At 36.2% G+C, this 19,812-nt stretch overlaps 2 protein-coding genes across 5 annotated transcripts in view; one reads left to right on the top strand and one right to left on the bottom strand.

The window, feature by feature from the left end:
* Nucleotides 1–512: 512 nt before the first annotated feature.
* Nucleotides 513–12,353, top strand: LOC109087697 (protein FAM13C-like). The gene is made up of 10 exons (XM_042735023.1): nt 513–949; nt 4,400–4,592; nt 7,371–7,512; nt 7,720–7,801; nt 9,425–9,621; nt 9,732–9,815; nt 9,932–10,027; nt 10,737–10,921; nt 11,734–11,835; nt 12,220–12,353. The coding sequence occupies exons 1-10, from the start codon at nt 781–783 to the stop codon at nt 12,332–12,334; spliced, it is 1,365 nt and encodes a 454-aa protein (XP_042590957.1). The 5' UTR covers nt 513–780; the 3' UTR covers nt 12,335–12,353.
* LOC109087698 (phytanoyl-CoA hydroxylase-interacting protein-like) overlaps nt 11,858–19,812 on the bottom strand; it is a 27,642-nt gene continuing 19,687 nt past the window's right edge. For all 4 annotated transcript variants that reach the window (XM_019101902.2, XM_019101903.2, XM_042735024.1 and 1 more), the window contains 4 exons: nt 17,365–17,561; nt 17,055–17,229; nt 16,687–16,804; nt 11,858–14,810 (listed from right to left, as the gene is read on the bottom strand). In XM_019101902.2, coding sequence (XP_018957447.1) covers nt 14,273–14,810; nt 16,687–16,804; nt 17,055–17,229; nt 17,365–17,561 — 1,028 coding nt within the window. In that variant the 3' untranslated portion in view covers nt 11,858–14,272. The remainder of the gene's footprint in view (nt 14,811–16,686; nt 16,805–17,054; nt 17,230–17,364; nt 17,562–19,812) is intronic.

Raw genomic sequence — 19,812 nt, 5'->3', positions numbered from 1 at the left:
AAAGGTTCTTTAGGAAACTCAAAATGGATCTTTTATGGCATCACTGTGAAAAAGCCTAATGGACAGTGTCCAGAAGCAAAATATGTCCTAAAAAAAAAAGCCCTTAAAAATCAATACCTGGGACAAATATAGACAGCACATTTCTGACATCAGTATACGTGCATATATGCATCCGTAACATCTCAGAGCTGCACGATTATGCGTTGGGCTGTTTTCTATTTTATGAATGGATACTGGGAGGGGTAATGATGTCAATACTCTCAGAGAGAACCCCCCCACCCCAACAACCTCCAGATGTGGGAAAAGCCTTCATAACTGCCGAGCTAAATCTGAGATTCCCCCCGCCTCCCTCCTCCACATATCCTACGCATCCGTCCGCATGCACTCACCGCCCCTCTCCTTCCAACTACACCTGTTCTCCTATCAGAGGAACCAGCTTCAGCCAGTCTGCTATGGGGCTTGCTGACGTCAGAAGACCCCCCTTTCTTCTCTCTCTCTCTCTCTCTCTCTCTCTCTCTCTCTCTCGTGCTCCTTTTTCGCCACTAAAAGAGTGGCATATATAATCCATGCTAGAGAAAGAACTGCAGCAGAGAGGGACGTGATCACAAGCCACGCTCGTGCACATACGCACACCCTCGGACACACACACACACGCGTGTATCGTGAGCAGGACTGATGGAGGCAGAGAAGAGGGGCGTGTGAGACTGCAGTGGCATCCTTCTTCTCCACTCGACGTGTGCAGAACGATCTTCCTCTTGCGCTCCGAAAGCTGAAGCCGGCATGTTCTGCTTCTGCCTGCAGGGCTCTTTGCTGAAGCTCCAGGCTCTGGAGGGAGACACCAGCCCTTCTTCAGACACCTCTCCAGAAGAAAGTCCACCCAGCCTGGGATTCAAAGAAGAAATCCTGATTCCTTCATGCAATGGCATTGGGCAAGAGCACAGCTCACCAGGTAAGAGAGCCGGCAGTGCTTTATGGGTATAGCATGTGAGTGCCTGATGGTCAGAATGAATGGTGGGCTGCTACATTGCATCATTGAATGAATGGTGGGCTCCTGATATGAAAACCCACTGACCAACTAACATGACTGATAGGAGGGCTGGGCTTATTTGTTTATGGGTTTTGTAAAGAAGATGGCTCTTGCTTTTTGGGCACATGCGATTCACTTGCCCGAGCCTCTTCACACTGGTATCTATTAATAACGCAGGCATTGAGATTGCAGGCACCTCCTCACAGCACGACTTCAACACACAAGCACATGTATTCATCCCACAGTTTGGTGAGATTCTTTATGCATTACCTCTTGCATATGTCATTGCACTGATTTTTCTCTGCTCTAAAAGCTAATAAATGATGCTGGAGCTTTTTTTCAGAGCAAACTTCACTCTTCTGAGCAGTTACTTTTAACCAGATGGCGATTTTTGAGCTCTCGTCCCAGCAGAGTAACCACACGTGTAGTATATGTTCAGGTGATTTTTGACAACCACAAAGTATTTTTTTTTTTTTTTTAGTAAGCATGCAATTTCATCTAATGAAGTGACATTTATTCACTACTGTTTAAAAGTGTTTTTGAAAATTTTAGAATAAAGTCACTTATGCTCAACAAGGTTGCATTTAATTAATCAAAAATACAGTAAAAACATTCATATTATTATTACAATTTAAAACAACTGTTTTATATTTGAAACATTTTTCAAATTAATTTATTCCTGTGATGCAAAGCTGAATTTTCAGCATCATTACTCTAGTCTTCAATGATACATGATCCTTCAGAAATCATTCTAATATGCTGATGTGCTGCTCAAGAAACATTTATTATTATTGTCAGTGTTGAAAATAGTGCTGCTTAATGTTTTTGTTGAAACTTTTTTTTTTCAGAATTCATTGGTGAATAGATAGTTTAAAAGAACAGAATCTGTTTAAAATTGAAATTTTTTGTAACATTACAAATGTCTTTACTGTCACTTTTGATCAGTTTTCACATTCACAAACACACACACAAAGTACTGACCCCAAACTTTTGAACAGTAGTGTACATTTTGAAGCTTAACTGAACTCCTGAAACCACCGTTTGTTAACTTTTGGTTCACAATCGCTATATGTCTCAGTCTGTGGATTGTTTTGTTAAGGTTTCAGTGGGTCAGAGAGTTTACCGTGACTCAGGTTTCAGTGTGTTTGTGTGTGTGTGTTAAGCTCAGCAGTTTGTCATTTGTTCACTCTGTTCATTTACTCTGCCTCTCTGTATCTTTGTTTTCTTTTGTTTCCTTTTTGGAAAAGTGTGGAATGCTAAGGTTTTCTTGAGTCAGTATGGGAATGAATGGTGATCTTGCATTATTAATCATGATACAAAAAGGCATTTTGCATTTTTTGTGTGCAGTTCTAGGATTTGTGTGTTAAGTTTTGAAAATGTGTAAGAAGTTGAAAAAACGGTAAACAGTTTATCTTATACAAGGTTTGATAATTGTGGTATTGGCGCTTTCTAAATTATTAGCAGTGTTCGCTAAGACAAGCATCACTATTACTGTTTAGTGTCCGTGAATTTAACAGTCCCCTAGTGGTAAGTTTTAAACTTCAGCACGTAACTTGTCCCACAATGTTCATGCTATGAAATGATACAGTACTTGATATCATTCATCTTGTTGAGCCAGATCCTAACTAGCCAGATTTATGATTTTCTTCTTGTAGACAACTAAAAAAAGGATGAAAAGTCATATAGAGCCTCAAGTTTTATCTTAAAAATAAATAAATAAATAAATAAATAAATAGAATATCATGAAGCTTTTGGGACAGGCCTTTTTAAACTTGGGCTGCTAAGTACTGAGTTTAAAATACCCTAGCAACCACCTTAGCAACTCATAAGTCAGTATATTATGGAAACAAATTCGTAAGCAAGGGCCATCTATTCTCACTAGTTTATACAGGTACTGAGCTCATTTTTAAGGAACAAACATTTCAGTGCAGTAGATACGTTTCTGATAATGGAACAGCCCTAGTAATGGCTCACTGCCTTGGTAGTGTACTTACTATTGAACTAGAGAGCTGACTGAAGCACACCCTAGAAACCATATAGCAATAGACACCGAGTGGTTGAACTAGGCATTGCAGTAAAAATATTGGAGGGTTTTTTCACCCGGCCCCTCCTCCTCAGACTTGGCACACACAGGTTGCCAGATTGATGATTCAAATAGGAACAAGCGCTCCTGATGATGAATGAAATTGAATACGCTGTGTTTTCCGCCAACTGGAAACACGTGGTGCCGAAATACAATTGGGTAAACTGGCAGTGGGCAGGTTTCACAAACCAAAACAAAGCTCGACATTCCGGCCCGGAACGCACATTTTCAAAGGAGAATAATTGACAGTAGCATTGTTTTTCAAATAAACAAGTATGTTAACTTGGCATATTTCTTAAATATCTGCAAACATATTATATTTTTATGCTTTAGTTGAGTCAAAATCTTACATACAGCACATGTAAGCAAACAGATATCAACACCCTGGCAACAGCAGATAACATACATGGTAGCATCCACTCAGAACATTTTAGCAGCCACATGTAATCACCATGGCAGCCACCCACAGCATCTTAGCAACTGCATAGCAACACAATAACAACCAATCAGAACACATATGCAACTCTATCCTAGCAACTACATATAAACACCTTGGAAACTGCATAGGAACTCCGTAGCAACAGCTCACAACACCTAGCAACCACATAACACCACAGAAACAACCCACACACACCATCTTAGCATCCATATATAAGCACCCTGGCAACCACTCACACATAGCACATTACCAACCACATATCAGCCCCCTAGCAACAGGCCAGAACACATTTGAAACTATATAGCAACTCCTAGCAACTGTCCCTAACACCTAGCAACTCAATAGCAACACATTAACATCCACTCAGAAAATCTTAGCAACCACATATAAACACCCTGGCAACGACTTACATAGCAACTCACTAGCAACAGCCCAGAACACCTGTGAAACTGTAAAGCAACTCCCAGCAACTGTCCCTAACAACTAGAAACTCCATAGCAACACATTAACATCCACTCAGAACATCTTAGCAACCACATATAAACACCCTGGCAACCACTCACATATTGCACATTGGCAACCACATAGCAACACCCTAGAAACCAAGCACAACACTTTGAAATCATGCTGGCAGATTTTGCACAGCAAACACCCTTTTTCAGTGAATTGAACTGCTTAGTTGTATTTGAAATGGATCAGATGTTGGATATCAGGCAACTGTGAGAAAATCTTCTGTCTTTTCCAGATGAAGTGCTCAGTCTGAATTGTAATCTGAGGGTTAGCAGCCCTCAGACACACTGCTTTTATCCCAGCGTGGGACTCTGATCTGTGTGTGTGTGTGTGTGTTCAGACTGTAGGCTGGCAGAGGGTGACTGTAGCAGTGATCTCCAGCAGAGCCCGGGGCCCAGTCGACTCATCCAGTACATCACGGACGACAACAGCCCCCTGCCCTCCCCACGCTGCTCCAGCCTCAGCCAGAGCCAACGCTTCAACACAGACCCTGAATCTGCCCCGTCCCCACCCTGCGCACAACATCTCATCATGTACGAGCACACACACACACACACACAAACACACACACACACAGACTAAGGGGATATTTGCAATTTGCACTGTACAGGTGCATCTTAATAAATTAGAATGTCGTGGAAAAGTTAATTTATTTCAGTAATTCAACTCAAATTGTGAAACTCGTGTATTAAATAAATTCAATGCACACAGACTGAAGTAGTTTAAGTCTTTGGTTCTTTTAATCCAATCTCAACAAATTAGAATATGGTGATATGCCAATCAGCTAATCAACTCAAAACACCTGCAAAGGTTTCCTGAGCCTTCAAAATGGTCTCTCAGTTTGGTTCACTAGGCTAAACAATAATGGGGGGAAGACTGCTGATCTGACAGTTGTCCAGAAGACAATCATTGACATCCTTCACAAGTAGGGTAAGCCACAAAAACATTCATTGCCAAAGAAGCTGGCTGTTCACAGAGTGCTGTATGCAAGAATGTTAACAGAAAGTTGAGTGGAAGGAAAAAGTGTGGAAGAAAAAGATGCACAACCAACCGAGTGAACCACAGCCTTATAATGATTTTCAAGCAAAATCGATTCAAGAATTTTAGTGAACTTCACAAGGAATGGACTGAGGCGTAGGTCAAGGCATCAAAGAGCCACCACACATATTTTTTTTTCTGTTAGAGGCTACAGTTGTCATATTCCTCTTGTTAAGCCACTCCTGAACCACAGACAACGTCAGAGGCGTCTTACCTGGGCTAAGGAGAAGAAGAACTGGATTTTTTGCCCAGTGGTCCAAAGTCCTCTTTTCAGATGAGAGCAAGTTTTGTATTTCATTTGGAAACCAAGGTCCTAGAGTCTGGAGGAAGGGTGGAGAAGCTCATAGCCCAAGTTTTCTTGAAGTCCAGTGTTAAGTTTCCACAGTCTGTGATGATTTGGGGTGCAATGTCATCTGCTGGTTTTGGTCCGTTGTGTTTTTTAAAAACCAAAGTCACTGCACCCATTTACCAAGAAATTTTGGAGCATTTCATGCTTTTTGAAGATGCTGATTTCATTGTCCAGCAGGATTTGGCACCTGCCCACTCTGCCAAAAGCACCAAAAGTTGGTTAAATGACCATGGTGTTGGTGTGCTTGACTGGCCAGCAAACTCACCAGAACTGAACTCCATAGAGAATCTATGGGCTATTGTCAAGAGGAAAATGAGAAACAATAGCCAAAAAAAAAAAAAAAAATGCAGATGAGCTGAAGGCCACTGTCAAAGAAACCTGGGCTTCCATACCACCTCAGCAGTGCCACAAACTGATCACCTCCATGCCACGCCGAATTGAGACAGTAATTAAAGCAAAAGGAGCCCCTACCAAGTATTGAGTACATGAACATACTTTCCAGAAGGCCAACAATTCACTAAAAATGTTTTTTTTTTTTATTATTGGTCTTATGAATTATTCTAATTTGTTGAGATTGGTGGGTTTTTGTTGAATGTGAGCCAAAATCATCACAATTAAAAGAACCAAAGACTTAAACTACTTCAGTCTGTGTGCATTGAATTGAATATTTAGTACACAAGTTTGACAATTTGAGTTGAATTACTGAAATAAATGAACTTTTCCACGACATTCTAATTTATTGAGATGCACCTGTACAGTGCAAATTGCAAATATCCCCTTAGTCTAAACCTACCCCTCACATAAAACTGTCTGCATTTTTAGATTTTCAGATCATTCTATATGATTTATAATCTGTTTTCCTTGTGGGGGCCGCAAAAATTTCTCCACAAAGACAAGGATTTTGAAAATTTTGTCCCTCTAACATACAGTAGGGTATACCTAAACCATGCATACACACACACACACACACACAGCTCTTTCGGTTGGCCTGTTCAGTCGAAAAACCCTCCTTTCTCTTTTCCTGGAGAGCAAGTCTCAGAATCGGCCGGCTGCAGCTAGTAACACAGTGACCCACTTTTTAAACCTGATTTTCATTTCTCATTATTAAGATGAGTTTCCTGCTGACTAATGCTGTAGTGATGGAAACAAACATCTGTGACAGCCTATATTGTGTGTGTGTATGCTGAGATGGGAAATAGGCAATGACTTTTCCAAAATGATGTTGGTTTTTTCTTGGTGTTCAGTCTGAATTGTACTAGGTCTGTACTAGTAGTTTATAGTACTAATAGATCCATACATTATTAGGATAAATAATGTAATAGAGTAAAATAAACTGGACAGGACACAAGATTACATGGCTGCTTAGAAAATTTATTTGAGTTTAAAAAAATGATTATTAAATTGATCGAAAGTGACAGTAAGTTTGTAATGTTAAGAATATAATGTTATATATGTTACATTTATATATTTGAAGTATATAACACATTTCTATTTCAAATAGCCTAAATCCATCAAAAAATCCCGAAAATGCATCATGGTATCCACAAAAAACATTAAGCATCATAACTGTATTCAACACTGACAATAATAAGAAATGATTCTTAAGAAGCAAATCAGCATATTAGAATGATTTCTGAAGTGTGATACTGACGACCTGAGTAACTTCAGATTTGCATCACAAGAATACATTTCATTTAAGATATATTACAATACAATAGTTATTTTGAATGATAATAATTTCAAATTTTTTGATCATCTTACAGACCCCACACCTTTGAACAGTAGTAGTATGCACTGTAGAATTTGTAGAACTATCAAGACTATATTTTTGCAGTTTTATTAATCCGATTAAAGTAGCCTGGTCTATATGATCCTTGTAATTGTACGAGTGTGTTTATATGTGTGTCTGTTTTCTTCTATTTAGGGCTCGTGGGGTTGTTAGAACAGAGGTTCCTGGAGACGCAAAGGAAGCTACTTCCATCCCACTCCTCAGCAAACACATCCAAACTCTCAAGAGGAAAATACGCAGGTTTGAGGAGCGCTTTGAGCAAGAAATGAATTATAAGGTCAGAATAATTAAAAATCTTGGATATATATCATGAACAATTCGACATTCAGTTCAACATTTAAAGTAGTTGTTTAGTGCCCTCTACTGGGGAAGAATCGTACTACTGTGCTGTGTGATTTTATTGGTCATAGATGATACTGTACATATGATTCCAGATGAGAAGTTACAGCTCCTGAATTGAGTTTATGCCTGTTTTCACCCACAGCCTTCACATAATGATAAAACAGCCAATCCAGAGATGTTCAAGCTCATGAGTGAACTAGCCAGGTCTCGCAAGCAGCTCAAAGGTAAGACTGCCACTCCGAATAATAAAATATAATTCATGGGCCAATTTATTAATTAAAACTATTTTAAAAGATTAATTGTTACATGGCTCTCAGGACATTCTTATACATTTTAATGTAATGTCTGTGAACCCATGTCCAGATTTACCTTATCTTAAAAAAAAAAAAAAGTCAAAAATAAATACATAATGAGTAGATTCAAATGTTGTTGTCAATCTTACATGTTTTTTTTTTTAAATTATAATTATAATGTTAATAATGGTAAATGTTATTTAAAAATAAAATATAAAAATAAAATGTTGAATATAAAAATTAAAAAAACAAATGAATATATTTTTTCTATCATTTTAATATATTTTCATGTATATATTTTTAAAGCAAAATTAAAATTGAGAGAAGTTTTTATATTTTTGTTATTTTTTTGTACATTTTTAAACTAAAAAATTTATATATGTGTATAATTTATATTTTTTATGCATACACACATTTAACTTTTAACTAATATTGACAAAATTTTATATATATACAGTACAGGTCAAAAGTTTGGAAACATTACTATTTTTAATGTTTTTGAAAGAAGTTTCTTCTGCTCATCAAGCCTGCATTTATTTGATCAAAAATACAGAAAAAATGTAAAATTGTGATATATTATTACAATTTAAAATAATTGTTTTTAAATTTATTATACTTTAAATTATCATTTATTTCTGTGATGCAAAGCTGAATTTTTAGGATCATTATCACATGATCCTTTAGAAATCATTCTAATATGATGATTCATTATCAAAGTTGGAAACAGTTCTGCTGCTTAATATTTTTTCAGAACATGAAAAAAAAAAAAGGAAGCTATGTTTTTAAAATATTAATATTTTGTAATAACAATATACACTACTGGTCAGTAATTTGGGGTCAGTAAAATTTTTTTCTTTCTTTTTTTTTTTTAAATAAAATCAATACTTTTTATTCAGCAAGGATGTGTTAAATTGATAAAAAGTGATAGTAAAGAAAATATATTATTAGAATATATATTATTAGATTATTAGAATATATATTATTAGAATTTGAATAAATGCAGTTCTTTTTAACCTTTTATTCATCAAATATATTAGACAGCAGAACTGTTTCCAACACTCATAATAAATCAGAATATTAGAATGATTTTCTAAATGATCATGTGATAGACCGGATGTTACATGTGACACTGAAGGCTGGAGTAATGATGCTGAAAATTCAGCTTTGCATCACAGGTATAAATTTTTTTTTTTTAAAGTATATTCACATAGAAAACTATTTTTAATAATAATAATAAATTTTTAAGTTGTAATAATATTTCACAATATTACTGTTTTTTCTGTGTATTTTTGATCAAATAAATGCAGGCTTGATGAGCAGAAGAGACTTCTTTCAAAAACATTAAAAATAGTAATGTTTTCCAAACTTTTGACCTGTACTGTATATATATATATATATATATATATATATAATATATAATATATATATATATATATATATAATATATATATATATATATATATATATGTTCATGTGCAGACAATTAATGTTTCGAGGGAGTTTTGGTGGTTGTGTATCAATCAAACCAATGAACTTGTTCACTCGTTTCCCCAGATTTGAAGCTTAGACAGTCATTTGAGGAATCCCGGACACATGAAAACAACCAGTACACAGATATTTGCAGGTACTCCAACGGCCAGCAGGAGACGCCAGAGCAGCAGCACAAGCCCTCTCTGGAGGAGACAGTGGGGGCACTCCTGAAACGGCTACGGGAGAAACGCCAGGCCCTCGGCCTCCCAGACAACATGAAGGTGAGGCCATCTGCGGATGCATTCTGTTCGGGTGGGTGGGTATTTGATTGTGTGCTTATACGGACCAGGGTTAGCGGTGATTAACTCAACACGCGCTCTTCTGTCCACAGGAGATGACCCAAAGACAGATGGCCCTGGAGAAGATCACTCTGCAAAAATGTCTGCTGTATTTTGAAAGCTTACATGGGCGCCCTGTAAGAGGTTTTTCTCATTTAAATACAGAAATGTTCTAGTTAATTAGATACGGATTAGGATTATAGCATTAATATTTGAACAAAATGTTTATTTTAATGCGATATTGTCTCCGTAGGGCACCAAACAAGAGAAAAACCTGGTGAAACCTCTCTATGATAGATACCAGATGGTCAAACATCTCCTGTGTGTGACTCCCACTATTACAACTATAGTAAGTGTTATTATATACTGCATACAGTACACATACACTACCAGTCAAATCATTTTTAAAATGTTTTTGATACAGGTCTTTTTTGTTCACCAGGGTTGCATTTATTTGATTAAAAATACAGTAAAACTGTAATATTGTGAAATAGTATTGCAATTGAAAATAACTCTTTTGTACTTGAATACACATTAAAATGTATTTTTTTCCTTTGATGACTTTAATCATTACTCCAGCTTTCAGCGTCACTTGATCTTTCAGAAATCATTCTGATTTGCTGCACAAGAAACATTTATTATTATTAATGTTGAAAACAGTTACTGCTTAGCTTTATATACATTACTAGATACATTGCTATTTGGTTAAGTAAGATTTAAAAAAAAAAGGGAAAAAAAAGGATGCGTTAAAGTGATCAAAAGTAACAGTAAAGACGTTTATAATGTTACAAAACATTTCCATTTAAATAAACTATTCATTGAAGAATCCTGAAAAATGTATTATGATTTCCATAAAAATATTAAGCAGCAACATTGATTATAATACAAACCATTATTAATAATTGAGGATCAATAATAATTGATAGTAATTAAGCACCAAATCAGGAAATTAGAATGGTTTCTGAAGGATCATGTGACACTGAAGACTGACATAATGGAAAAAACAAAACAAAATACTAATTCTCTTATTTTTAAACTACAATCTGAATCTATTACAGGAAGAAGAAGAAGGCTCAGATGACGACTCTGTTCGGTACACACCCCCACCTGTGTGCCTCACTGATAAGAGTGGCTGTGTGGAGGAGGAGGGAGACAGTGACCCGGCCTTTGTGTCTCCGCTGGATGAGATCAAGACAGTGAGACAGTCAGCCATAACCATGTCCAACCTCCACGAGGCCTCCAGGTATACAAGCCTTACATCACATGTGATAAAAATAATGAGGTAACATTTTAGTTTAGGGACCTACAGTATCTTCACTATTATCTAGTTGCATATTAGCATGCATATTACTAGAATACTGGCTTTTTATTAGTACTTACAGTATAAAGCAAATATCAATACCGGTAACACTTTATTTTAAGATGCCCTTTGTATAAAATTTTACATGTACTTACTATTATAATAACAATAAATTGCGCATAATTACATGCAAGTAACCCTGGAACAAACCCTAATTCTGAACCCACCCATATAGCAAGTTTAAGTAGTTAATTAATATTACTCAGTACTTAAATGTTACAAGGACACCTTAAAATAAAGTGTAACCTTAATGCCTTTCTCTGCGTGAGCATATTTTAGATCCCTTAAAGGGATAGTTCTCCCAAAAATGAAAATTTAAGATATTTTTATCCCTTCCCTTCCAGTGTCTTTCTCTCACAAAAATTTCTTTACAGTGTCTCATCATCTAGCAGTTTTATCATTGTTCGAATATAAATTGGGTAGACTAAAATATGTCAGTATAAGAATTTCTATCAGATATACAGTACATAGTTTAAACAACATGTTAATCCTTTAAACTGTGGCTAACAGTATAAAAGTTTAAAATTCTTCAGGAAAATCGCAGAATTTGCAACTCTCTGGACAATATTCTGCAATATATATTCTGCTGTGTAGACAGAAAACCTTGAGGGACTTGGGTGTGTAAATGTTTCCTAATGATAAATCGCAGGGTAAAATATTCTTTTTCAAACTGTCTGTGTCTAATTGAATTGCAGGTCTGAGTTGTTGGAGTGTTTGCATGAGACTCGAGCCGAAAAGAAGAGACGACGTAAAGCCATCAGAGAGTTTGAAGAGCAGTTCCTCAGACAGATGGGAAGGTAAAACACAGATGCTTTACTGTGGCATTAATACATTTTAATGGTATTTTGTTACTTTTGTCTTTTTGAACATGGACAGGAAGGAAAAAGGAAAATCAAGATCACAATAGTTCAGCGTAGTTAGCATAATGCACATCTATGATACACAAAATAATACCACCAGAAAAAAACCCAAAAAACAAAACAAAACAATGTTTCTGTACACAATATATGGATTTTGTTTTTTAAATAAAATACATTTCCATTTAATCTGCTATCCACTGATGTACAAAACTGCTTCAGTAAGGCAACTCAAGGGTTAAATGGTAGTGTAATCTCACAGAGTCATCTGTTTCATGCGGAATCTGTTTTTTTTTCTTCTTTCCCTCTCCACCAAAATAATGAAACCGCACAAAAAGATGACCGAATCCCCATGGCCGAGGAGTACCAGGAGTACAAAAGTCTCAAAGCCAAATTACGCTTACTGGAAGTGTTGCTCAGCAAACGGGAAACCACATAAACTATCTGAGTTAAAGAGATTCTCTCTGCCTTTCAGTGTTGAACCCAGTGTTTGGACCAAATGGAGTTTTTACATTTGACATAATTGTGCCATAATGATGCTAAAATGCACTTTAATATAATTTCTGACCACATTGGAAGTCCTAGACTCAGTGGGTTGGGCCGAACCGATCAAGGCCTTTCTGTGGCTACTATCACATAAACGCAAACATGTGCGATGTCTGTGCTGTGTACAGAGCGAGACGGATCGATACAAACCTCATTCAGATTTCAAAGGGCAAAGGGAAATATATAATATTCATCTATGTTTATGGAATATGGCACTTTATTTTTGGAGAAGATTTTTTTTTTAACCAAAGTCGAATTGTATGCAATTTTCATGTTTTCTTGCTCTTGTTTGAAGCTAGTTTATGATTCTAATTAGGACCATGGTGACATTATGCACATTAATGAAGGATCCATGATTCTCTGGGGCTAGACAAAATCTCTAGCCTGTCAAATAATGCAACGCTCTAGATAGAAAACAACTCAGAGCACTTAAAAAATGGTTTTATGCAAATTTCAATGAGTTCCCTAAAAAAAAAAAAAAAAAAAAAATACAGAGGCAACAAACCATAATTGTATGCATTGTATGAACCAACAAAACGTAGTTGTTTATTTCTCATATATTTGTCTCTCGCATTAAAAAGGGAGCACAAAATGAGACATACTTCCCAGAATTGCAAAGATTCTCCCAGAAGAGCTAAGAACTGTATATTTAAAGATCTATTTTTCTCGAAAACCTGTTAGAGTATGGTACGTGGCCATCACAGAGCACAGTTTTCCTTCTATACATCAAGAACAAATTATATATTGGTTAAAATGAACACTGTCCAATCAAGTTGTACACTAAAAACAATACTGAAGCCCAACGCAGGAGATATGTTTATGAGAAGCGGATGTGCGCTTTAAGTGCAATTCTGCTCAAGTAGCTACTCTCTGGAGACGAAACAATCTATATCTTTCCTTTCCGACGGCTCTACTGCAATGAACTATTACAATCTTTGTGTAGTGTCTTTGCATGCCAACCAGCGTAAACTGTTGAATTGTGCTACAATCAGGTGTGGTTATTCTGTCATGTTATCGTCGTCCCAGAATTTATTTGCTGTACACATCCACAATGACAAATGTAGCTTTTGAATGTTAGATATAGTGCACGTAACTACATTGGTTTATACAGTAAATATATATATATATATATAGATATATATATATATATATATATATATATATATATATAATTATATTTATTTTCCATCACCAAAGTCCTGTATTGTGCACTTCTGATTCTGTCCATTTTCTATTCACCAGTTAAAAAATAAATATTTTTCTATCTACACGTCGTATTACATTTATTATATGTTAAATCACAGTATACTAGATGGGTTGGAATAGATAGCATGAAACACTGCTGAAGAACAGTTATGGAAGTGCTAATGTCAACGTTTCCAAAAATGTTTGCAATCATGCTACAGATACGTCCAATCACGTTTTTTTGAGATATCTCACTTGATATCCTCACATTCATAATGCCTCATAAGAACGGTTGTCTCGATTCAGCGATTTGAGTGACTTGATGAGCATTTAGTGTTAAATTTGTGTAAACTTTGGTTACAATTCTGCATTCTAACAGGAAGGTCTGAAAGCCAATAGGATTAAAGAAGCAGTTTGATTGACAGGTCAACATCCCAGCACAAAAACAGGAGCACGACATATCTAACCCAAACCCAGGGTCAAGATCCATAAGCTAGTAAATAAAAAAAGCTGTGAGACACATGCTGCGGAGGAGCCTTACAGACACCGGAAGGAATTATGGATAAGTTCAATAATGGGTAAGGAGGATGGAGAAAGGAGAAGGCGAAGTGCTGTTCAAGGCAGCAGGAGGATTCAGGTTCGTAGGTTAGCGTCCCACGCTGATGTTGCAGGTCTTGCAGCTGGGATCCTTCTTGGCGTTGACTGTGGACAGGCTCATGAGCTGGTGGCCGCTGATCTCAGCTACCGTGCCCAGGCTCAGATCCACAGGGTCGGTGTAGATGACCTCCAGGATAAGGTCCTGTGCATGGTGGAACACCAGCCGGCCATCTTCATCCTCCAAGCACGTCATGAAGCGGTTGTTGGCGAGATCCAGCGCTGGCAGGCGCTGCTTGCAGAACTCATCTCCAGACGAGCCCTTCGGCGCGATCACCAGAATGACGTAGTGATAGGCCGTGTACATGCAGTAGAAGTCGGCGAAATACAGGTTTGTCTTGGGGCTGAAGAGCTCCTCGGCTGGCAGCTGGAAGCGGTAACGACCGTATGGCGAGTCCTGTGGGGGTTTGCCCGTGTTGAACTCGGTGTTGCAGCTGAAGAAGATGCCCTCGAGTTTCCCGCTGATGGGCGAACCGTGGCTGCCACTGTTGTCCTTCACTGATGGCAACATCTTGTTGTTTTGGGCCTCCCTGCAACAAGAAAATTCACTGTAAATGACAAATGACTTAATGGAGGCCACGTTCAGTGGCGCTAAAAGAAATGAGATTTAACACAAACCATTTTCCCCTGACTTTTGCACTTAATTTCACTGCCAGTGACTAATCTGCTAAAATCAGTACAGCCTGTAGTAGCTGGAGAACACATTACAGCTAATTCGGAAACTGGAAAAGTAACAGCAAAGCTATCAAATGGTTTCAAAAAGAGCATGATTCTCAAGGACCACGGAGAATTATTGAACATTCTGCTAAATGTCTGCTAAAAGAGGTGTGTTCAGGCGCATTATTGGCGCTTTGCTATTTTGAGGAACTGAAAATAGACTGTGCCATAGACCAACTCAAACCTGGTCTAAAGTCTAACGCAATATTTTTTCTTTGTTATTTAATGAGGACATTAGTAATATGCACCTATAGGCAGGTGCACAACGCACGTACACTTTGTTTATTACACACACAGGGACCTGCAGCAGCACACAAACATTTTTAAAAATGAAAAATTACATTCCGCCATATAAATAGCGAACCCGCCATGGCGCGAGCGCAACTGGCTTTTAAAGGGGATGGGAGATGAGATTCATTTCTCACCGTTTTAGTTTGTTTTGCAATTATTTTGCAAAAAAAGTCAAAATTGGTAGATGTTCAATCAAAATAAATCAGAATTGCAAGAAATATAGGAATTTTACGATCACAATAATCTTTTTCTTTTTTTTTTAAATTCTGTAAACAAGAAAAACCAGCCTTTATGTAAATTATCATTATGAACTGTTTCTTATTAATTCTCAGTCTGATCAGAAACCTTTTTCCTTTTTACTATCACCTCAGGGTTAGACCTGATCTTTATTGTTAATGTGGGAAATAAAACTGAAATGATATATAAACAGGTTGAAACGCATGACTTGTAATCCAGATATCTAATCAAGTCTGTATGGAATTAATCTTTGAGTTTTGCATGGGGCAAGTGCAGCAACAATAGACTTTTACTCACTGATGTGAAACCGAATTTAATTACTTTTGAATAAAGCAAGACAATGAATATGGTAAAACTCAGTGAAGTAAGATGAAGTGGTACATTTAGATACATAAACTAGAGTCATATTTAAAAATATATTGATTTCTGAAGGGAAATGAATGCCCCCTCCCCCCTTCACTACTTTAGACTGTAGTGGGACTTTTCAGATGGATTTAATTTGATTCCACAGTGCATCTTACATTTAAAATCATATTCACTTTATACTTAGAGAAAACTCATTATAGATTTATTAAATTCCCTTTAGATGCATTAAATTCAACAGCATAAATGGTCTTTTTTGCTATAAAAACTGATTTTATGGCTGTTTTCATCAAATTATACTATACAGTACATAAGTTGAATAGAGAAGACATTTAAATCACAGGGATACATAAAATTAAATTCAAAATTAGAAAGATAATTTGCAATAGAGAGAACATTTTAAGAATAACAATAACACAAACAACCTTTCGGGGATTTTCTAATAGGAAGAAAATAAATATTCATATGAAATGAAAATTGTCATCACTTACAGTACATACCCTCATGTTGTACTAAATCTATGTGACTTATTTCTGTGAAACACAAAGGGATTTTGAAGAATATCCTGGAGCCTTTTTTAATTATGCAAGTGAAAGGGGACTGGTCTGATACCAGAGATGCTTCTTTTTGAAATTTACAGACCTAAGCCACATTTATTAAATGGAAAAGAACGGCAGGGAAGTTCTTCAGAATTTTATCTGTTTTTATTTTCCACAGAAGAAAGCTGTCATAGAGGTTTGGAAATAAAGCTGGCTGTTCCTTTAATAATTTAGTGTTGATTTCCCTGTAGAAACATACCTTGCGTGGTCAAAGTACTCTTTGTGTTGGTTTCGATAAAAGACAGAGAACCGCAGCATTCTGCCGGCAATGACCTCGGCTTTCTCCAGTAACTGTGTAAGATGAACAGTGGAATAATCTGTAGATGCAAACAAACAAACAAAATAAATACAATGGAGAGAGTCAATATGAGCCAATAATGGCCTAAATAGGTTCATGGAGGTCATATCAACAATTCTTTAAATCAGCAATTCCCAGCATTTGATTCGCACTAAGCTACATCATAATTACCAAATTTTTATTACAACATTTGATATATTTTATTATTAGCTTTTCCCCATTTGGGAAACCCTGTGTTAAAATATTTCAAGCATGAATGTGCATCTCACCGGCTGTACAGAATTCAATTATCTCGCTCCATTCTGAGACGGCGTAGTCTCCATCACCCTGTTTGGATGCGGTCTGAACAGCCACAGTGTATTCAGTGCGTGGACTCAGGAACCAGTGTCCCCGCACTGTCATGGGCAAAGGAACAGCTTTCGCTACCAGTTTAGTGGGGACATCCTAGCGGAAACAGATAATAAATGAGATTAGACAGTCGTGTTCTTGCAGTTCACTCTCTGCAAACGTGTTACTGAAGATCAGGTCAGAGCAGGATGTGTAAGAATGAGTGAATATAGAGCTGCTGTGTACACACACCTTGTGTTTGAACTTGTTGGCATTCTTGTTTTCTTTCTTGTTGAGGTCGATGAAGTAATGCGTGATGCGTTCCTTGGACCTGGAATCCGTATCCCAGCAGATCTTAAAGGAGTCACATGTGATGTTGCTTATTTTGATGTTCTGGGGAACAGGAAGTTCCTCCATCTCTGCAATGCCACTGTCCAGGGACTTATTTCCTAAAAGACACACAGAGAACAACATTTGAAGAAATCCTTTAAGGAAGCTTGTGTCAACATAAAACCATCTTTCAGAAGATATACACATTTAAAATGTAGTCTTTCTCTTCTGAGTAAACAAATGCAAACATTGATGACTCATCATGTACTCAGGGGTGTGTCCAAATTTTTGTCCAATCAAATGCTCTCTAGAATGAGGCTGTCCCTCCACAGACACCACATTCCTCTGGCTAGAAATAGTCACAGTTCAAGTTTGTTATTATTCTGACACATTATTTTCTCCAGTGTTGCAAGATTAAAGCAAGCACAGCACTTTTACACTTTTTGAAGCTTAATCTGATAAAATATTAATTATATAATTAATAATGTATGTCTTACTGTATACGCGTATTAGTATTTTTTTACACGATGCAATTTCTAAGTTATACTTCGAAATAAGAAGGATTTATTAATTAGTTTACACTTGTCTTTGTGCGCACGTTCATTTTCTGAATCACACTTACGCACTTTTATCTTAGAACAAATTTAGGGCAGATTCTTCGCAACATTTTATAAATGAGGCCTCTTCTTATCTCTGACATTTAGACCCCAAGGTTAAGTAATGAGCTTCACTAATCAGTAATTGTTAAGTTTTTGTTTGTGTAATGATTTAGTTTAATTATCAACTGCTCGACTGGATTTGCGCTTTTTAATTTAGTGGATTTCCAGACTACAAATCGCATATTGCACTTCAAATTGCAATCACCGTCTTTTCATGTGTGGGTTTTTATAATGTAATCAACACACTACACAATCAGACCCACCTCAAGCATTTCTCTTTTAGCTCTGAAATAAATCAGAAGACAACACAATCATCCTTGAGACCTGTAGAAGGTTGAATCAGCAAAACAGCTTGCAGCCCTAAATCAAAACTAGCACACAGCATAACAACACCACAATCTCTAGCCTCTTCTGTCCAGAGATGGGAAAAAATACTAACAATGTCATGAATTCCTGCAAATTAAAAAGCAAAGTGACTATACAATATTCTTTCCTTTTTTTTTGTATTTTATTATTTCCCCAGTGCTGCAAGATAAAACAAGCATTTCACTTCAAGTATTTGGTTTAAAAAAAAAAAATGTAATATTATTTTTTTTTACAGTGTCATGATATGGCTAAATAAGATATACTTAGAAACAACAAATATGTAATGTTTAATTTACCTGGAGCATCTAACACATTGCATATTTAGCTATACTATACTTTACCAGTAGCTATACTAGATATAAATTTCAAACTTCATTTGAAATTTCTATATGAAAAATCTGACAGTAATATCTCAGATATAATGCAATTATACAACAAATATGTAAATAAACATAATTATCACCCAGAGTGGAGTACCCAGAGTGGAGTGTTATTCTCACAGGCTGCTTTTTTTTTTATTTCTATGCTGTAAAAAAAAAAAAAAAACTACAAATAATCTCGCTGCCAATCCAAACCACACAGAAGTTGACCTGACAACATATCACTGAATGTCAAGAAAAATAATTTCACATTCTTACAGATACCATATTTTGTACTTTGACATCATTAGAGGCACCATGTTTCTGATGTCCAAAGTAAAAGATTTGCTACATAAACTTTAAATGACATTAAATTAGCTTTAAAATTATTAAAGTTATCTGTTTCAAACATCTGATATACAAAAAAAAAAAAAAAAAAAAGATTTCTTGCCTTTATGCTGTTATTTTATCTCTGAAGTCTACTGAATCTGATCATTAAAATCTTGCAACAATATCATAATTTTATCATAAAATACAAAATTTACATTAAATTAATTGTATGAAAAATATTTGTTATTATTAAATAAATAATTTTTGTATCCCACATTTTGCATTGAACCCTGTTACTATATGATTTTCCTTGGAAGAAAAAAAACATTTTAAAATTGTCACAGAAAGGACAAATTGTGACATCTTTGGGACATTCTACAGCATGGTAAAAACTCTTATTCAGCATTAAGCAAGGTCAACCACAGTTATTGTAAGATAAAATTATCAAATAAATATATTTAGATAGAAATCTAGGATATTTTATGTGAAATATAAGTTTGTCAATAACTACAAACCAACAGTTGTTTCCAAACTAGCCACAAAAACTGAAAGATAAATTTCAGCAACAGAGTTGCAAAGTCTGACCTCCCAAATTTGACCATTGCCATTTCCCGAAGATTAAGCACATTCTTTCACTGACTGTTTGTTCAAAATAA

The sequence above is a fragment of the Cyprinus carpio genome, chromosome B12 (genome assembly GCF_018340385.1).
Source record: "Cyprinus carpio isolate SPL01 chromosome B12, ASM1834038v1, whole genome shotgun sequence".
Classification (NCBI taxonomy): Eukaryota; Metazoa; Chordata; class Actinopteri; order Cypriniformes; family Cyprinidae; genus Cyprinus; species Cyprinus carpio.
The sequence above is the reverse complement of the archived record's forward strand: the minus strand, read 5'-3'. Positions and strand labels throughout refer to the sequence as shown.

What these genes read in the sequence shown, in the direction of transcription:
- LOC109087697 (XM_042735023.1), top strand. Translation starts at nt 781, where the DNA reads ATGTTCTGCTTCTGCCTGCAGGGCTCTTTGCTGAAGCTCCAGGCTCTG. An exon ending in AGCAAGAAATGAATTATAAG is followed by an intron (nt 7,513 to 7,719) that starts GTCAGAATAATT and finishes TTTCACCCACAG; the next exon opens with CCTTCACATAATGATAAAAC. An exon ending in AACCTCCACGAGGCCTCCAG is followed by an intron (nt 10,922 to 11,733) that starts GTATACAAGCCT and finishes ATTGAATTGCAG; the next exon opens with GTCTGAGTTGTTGGAGTGTT.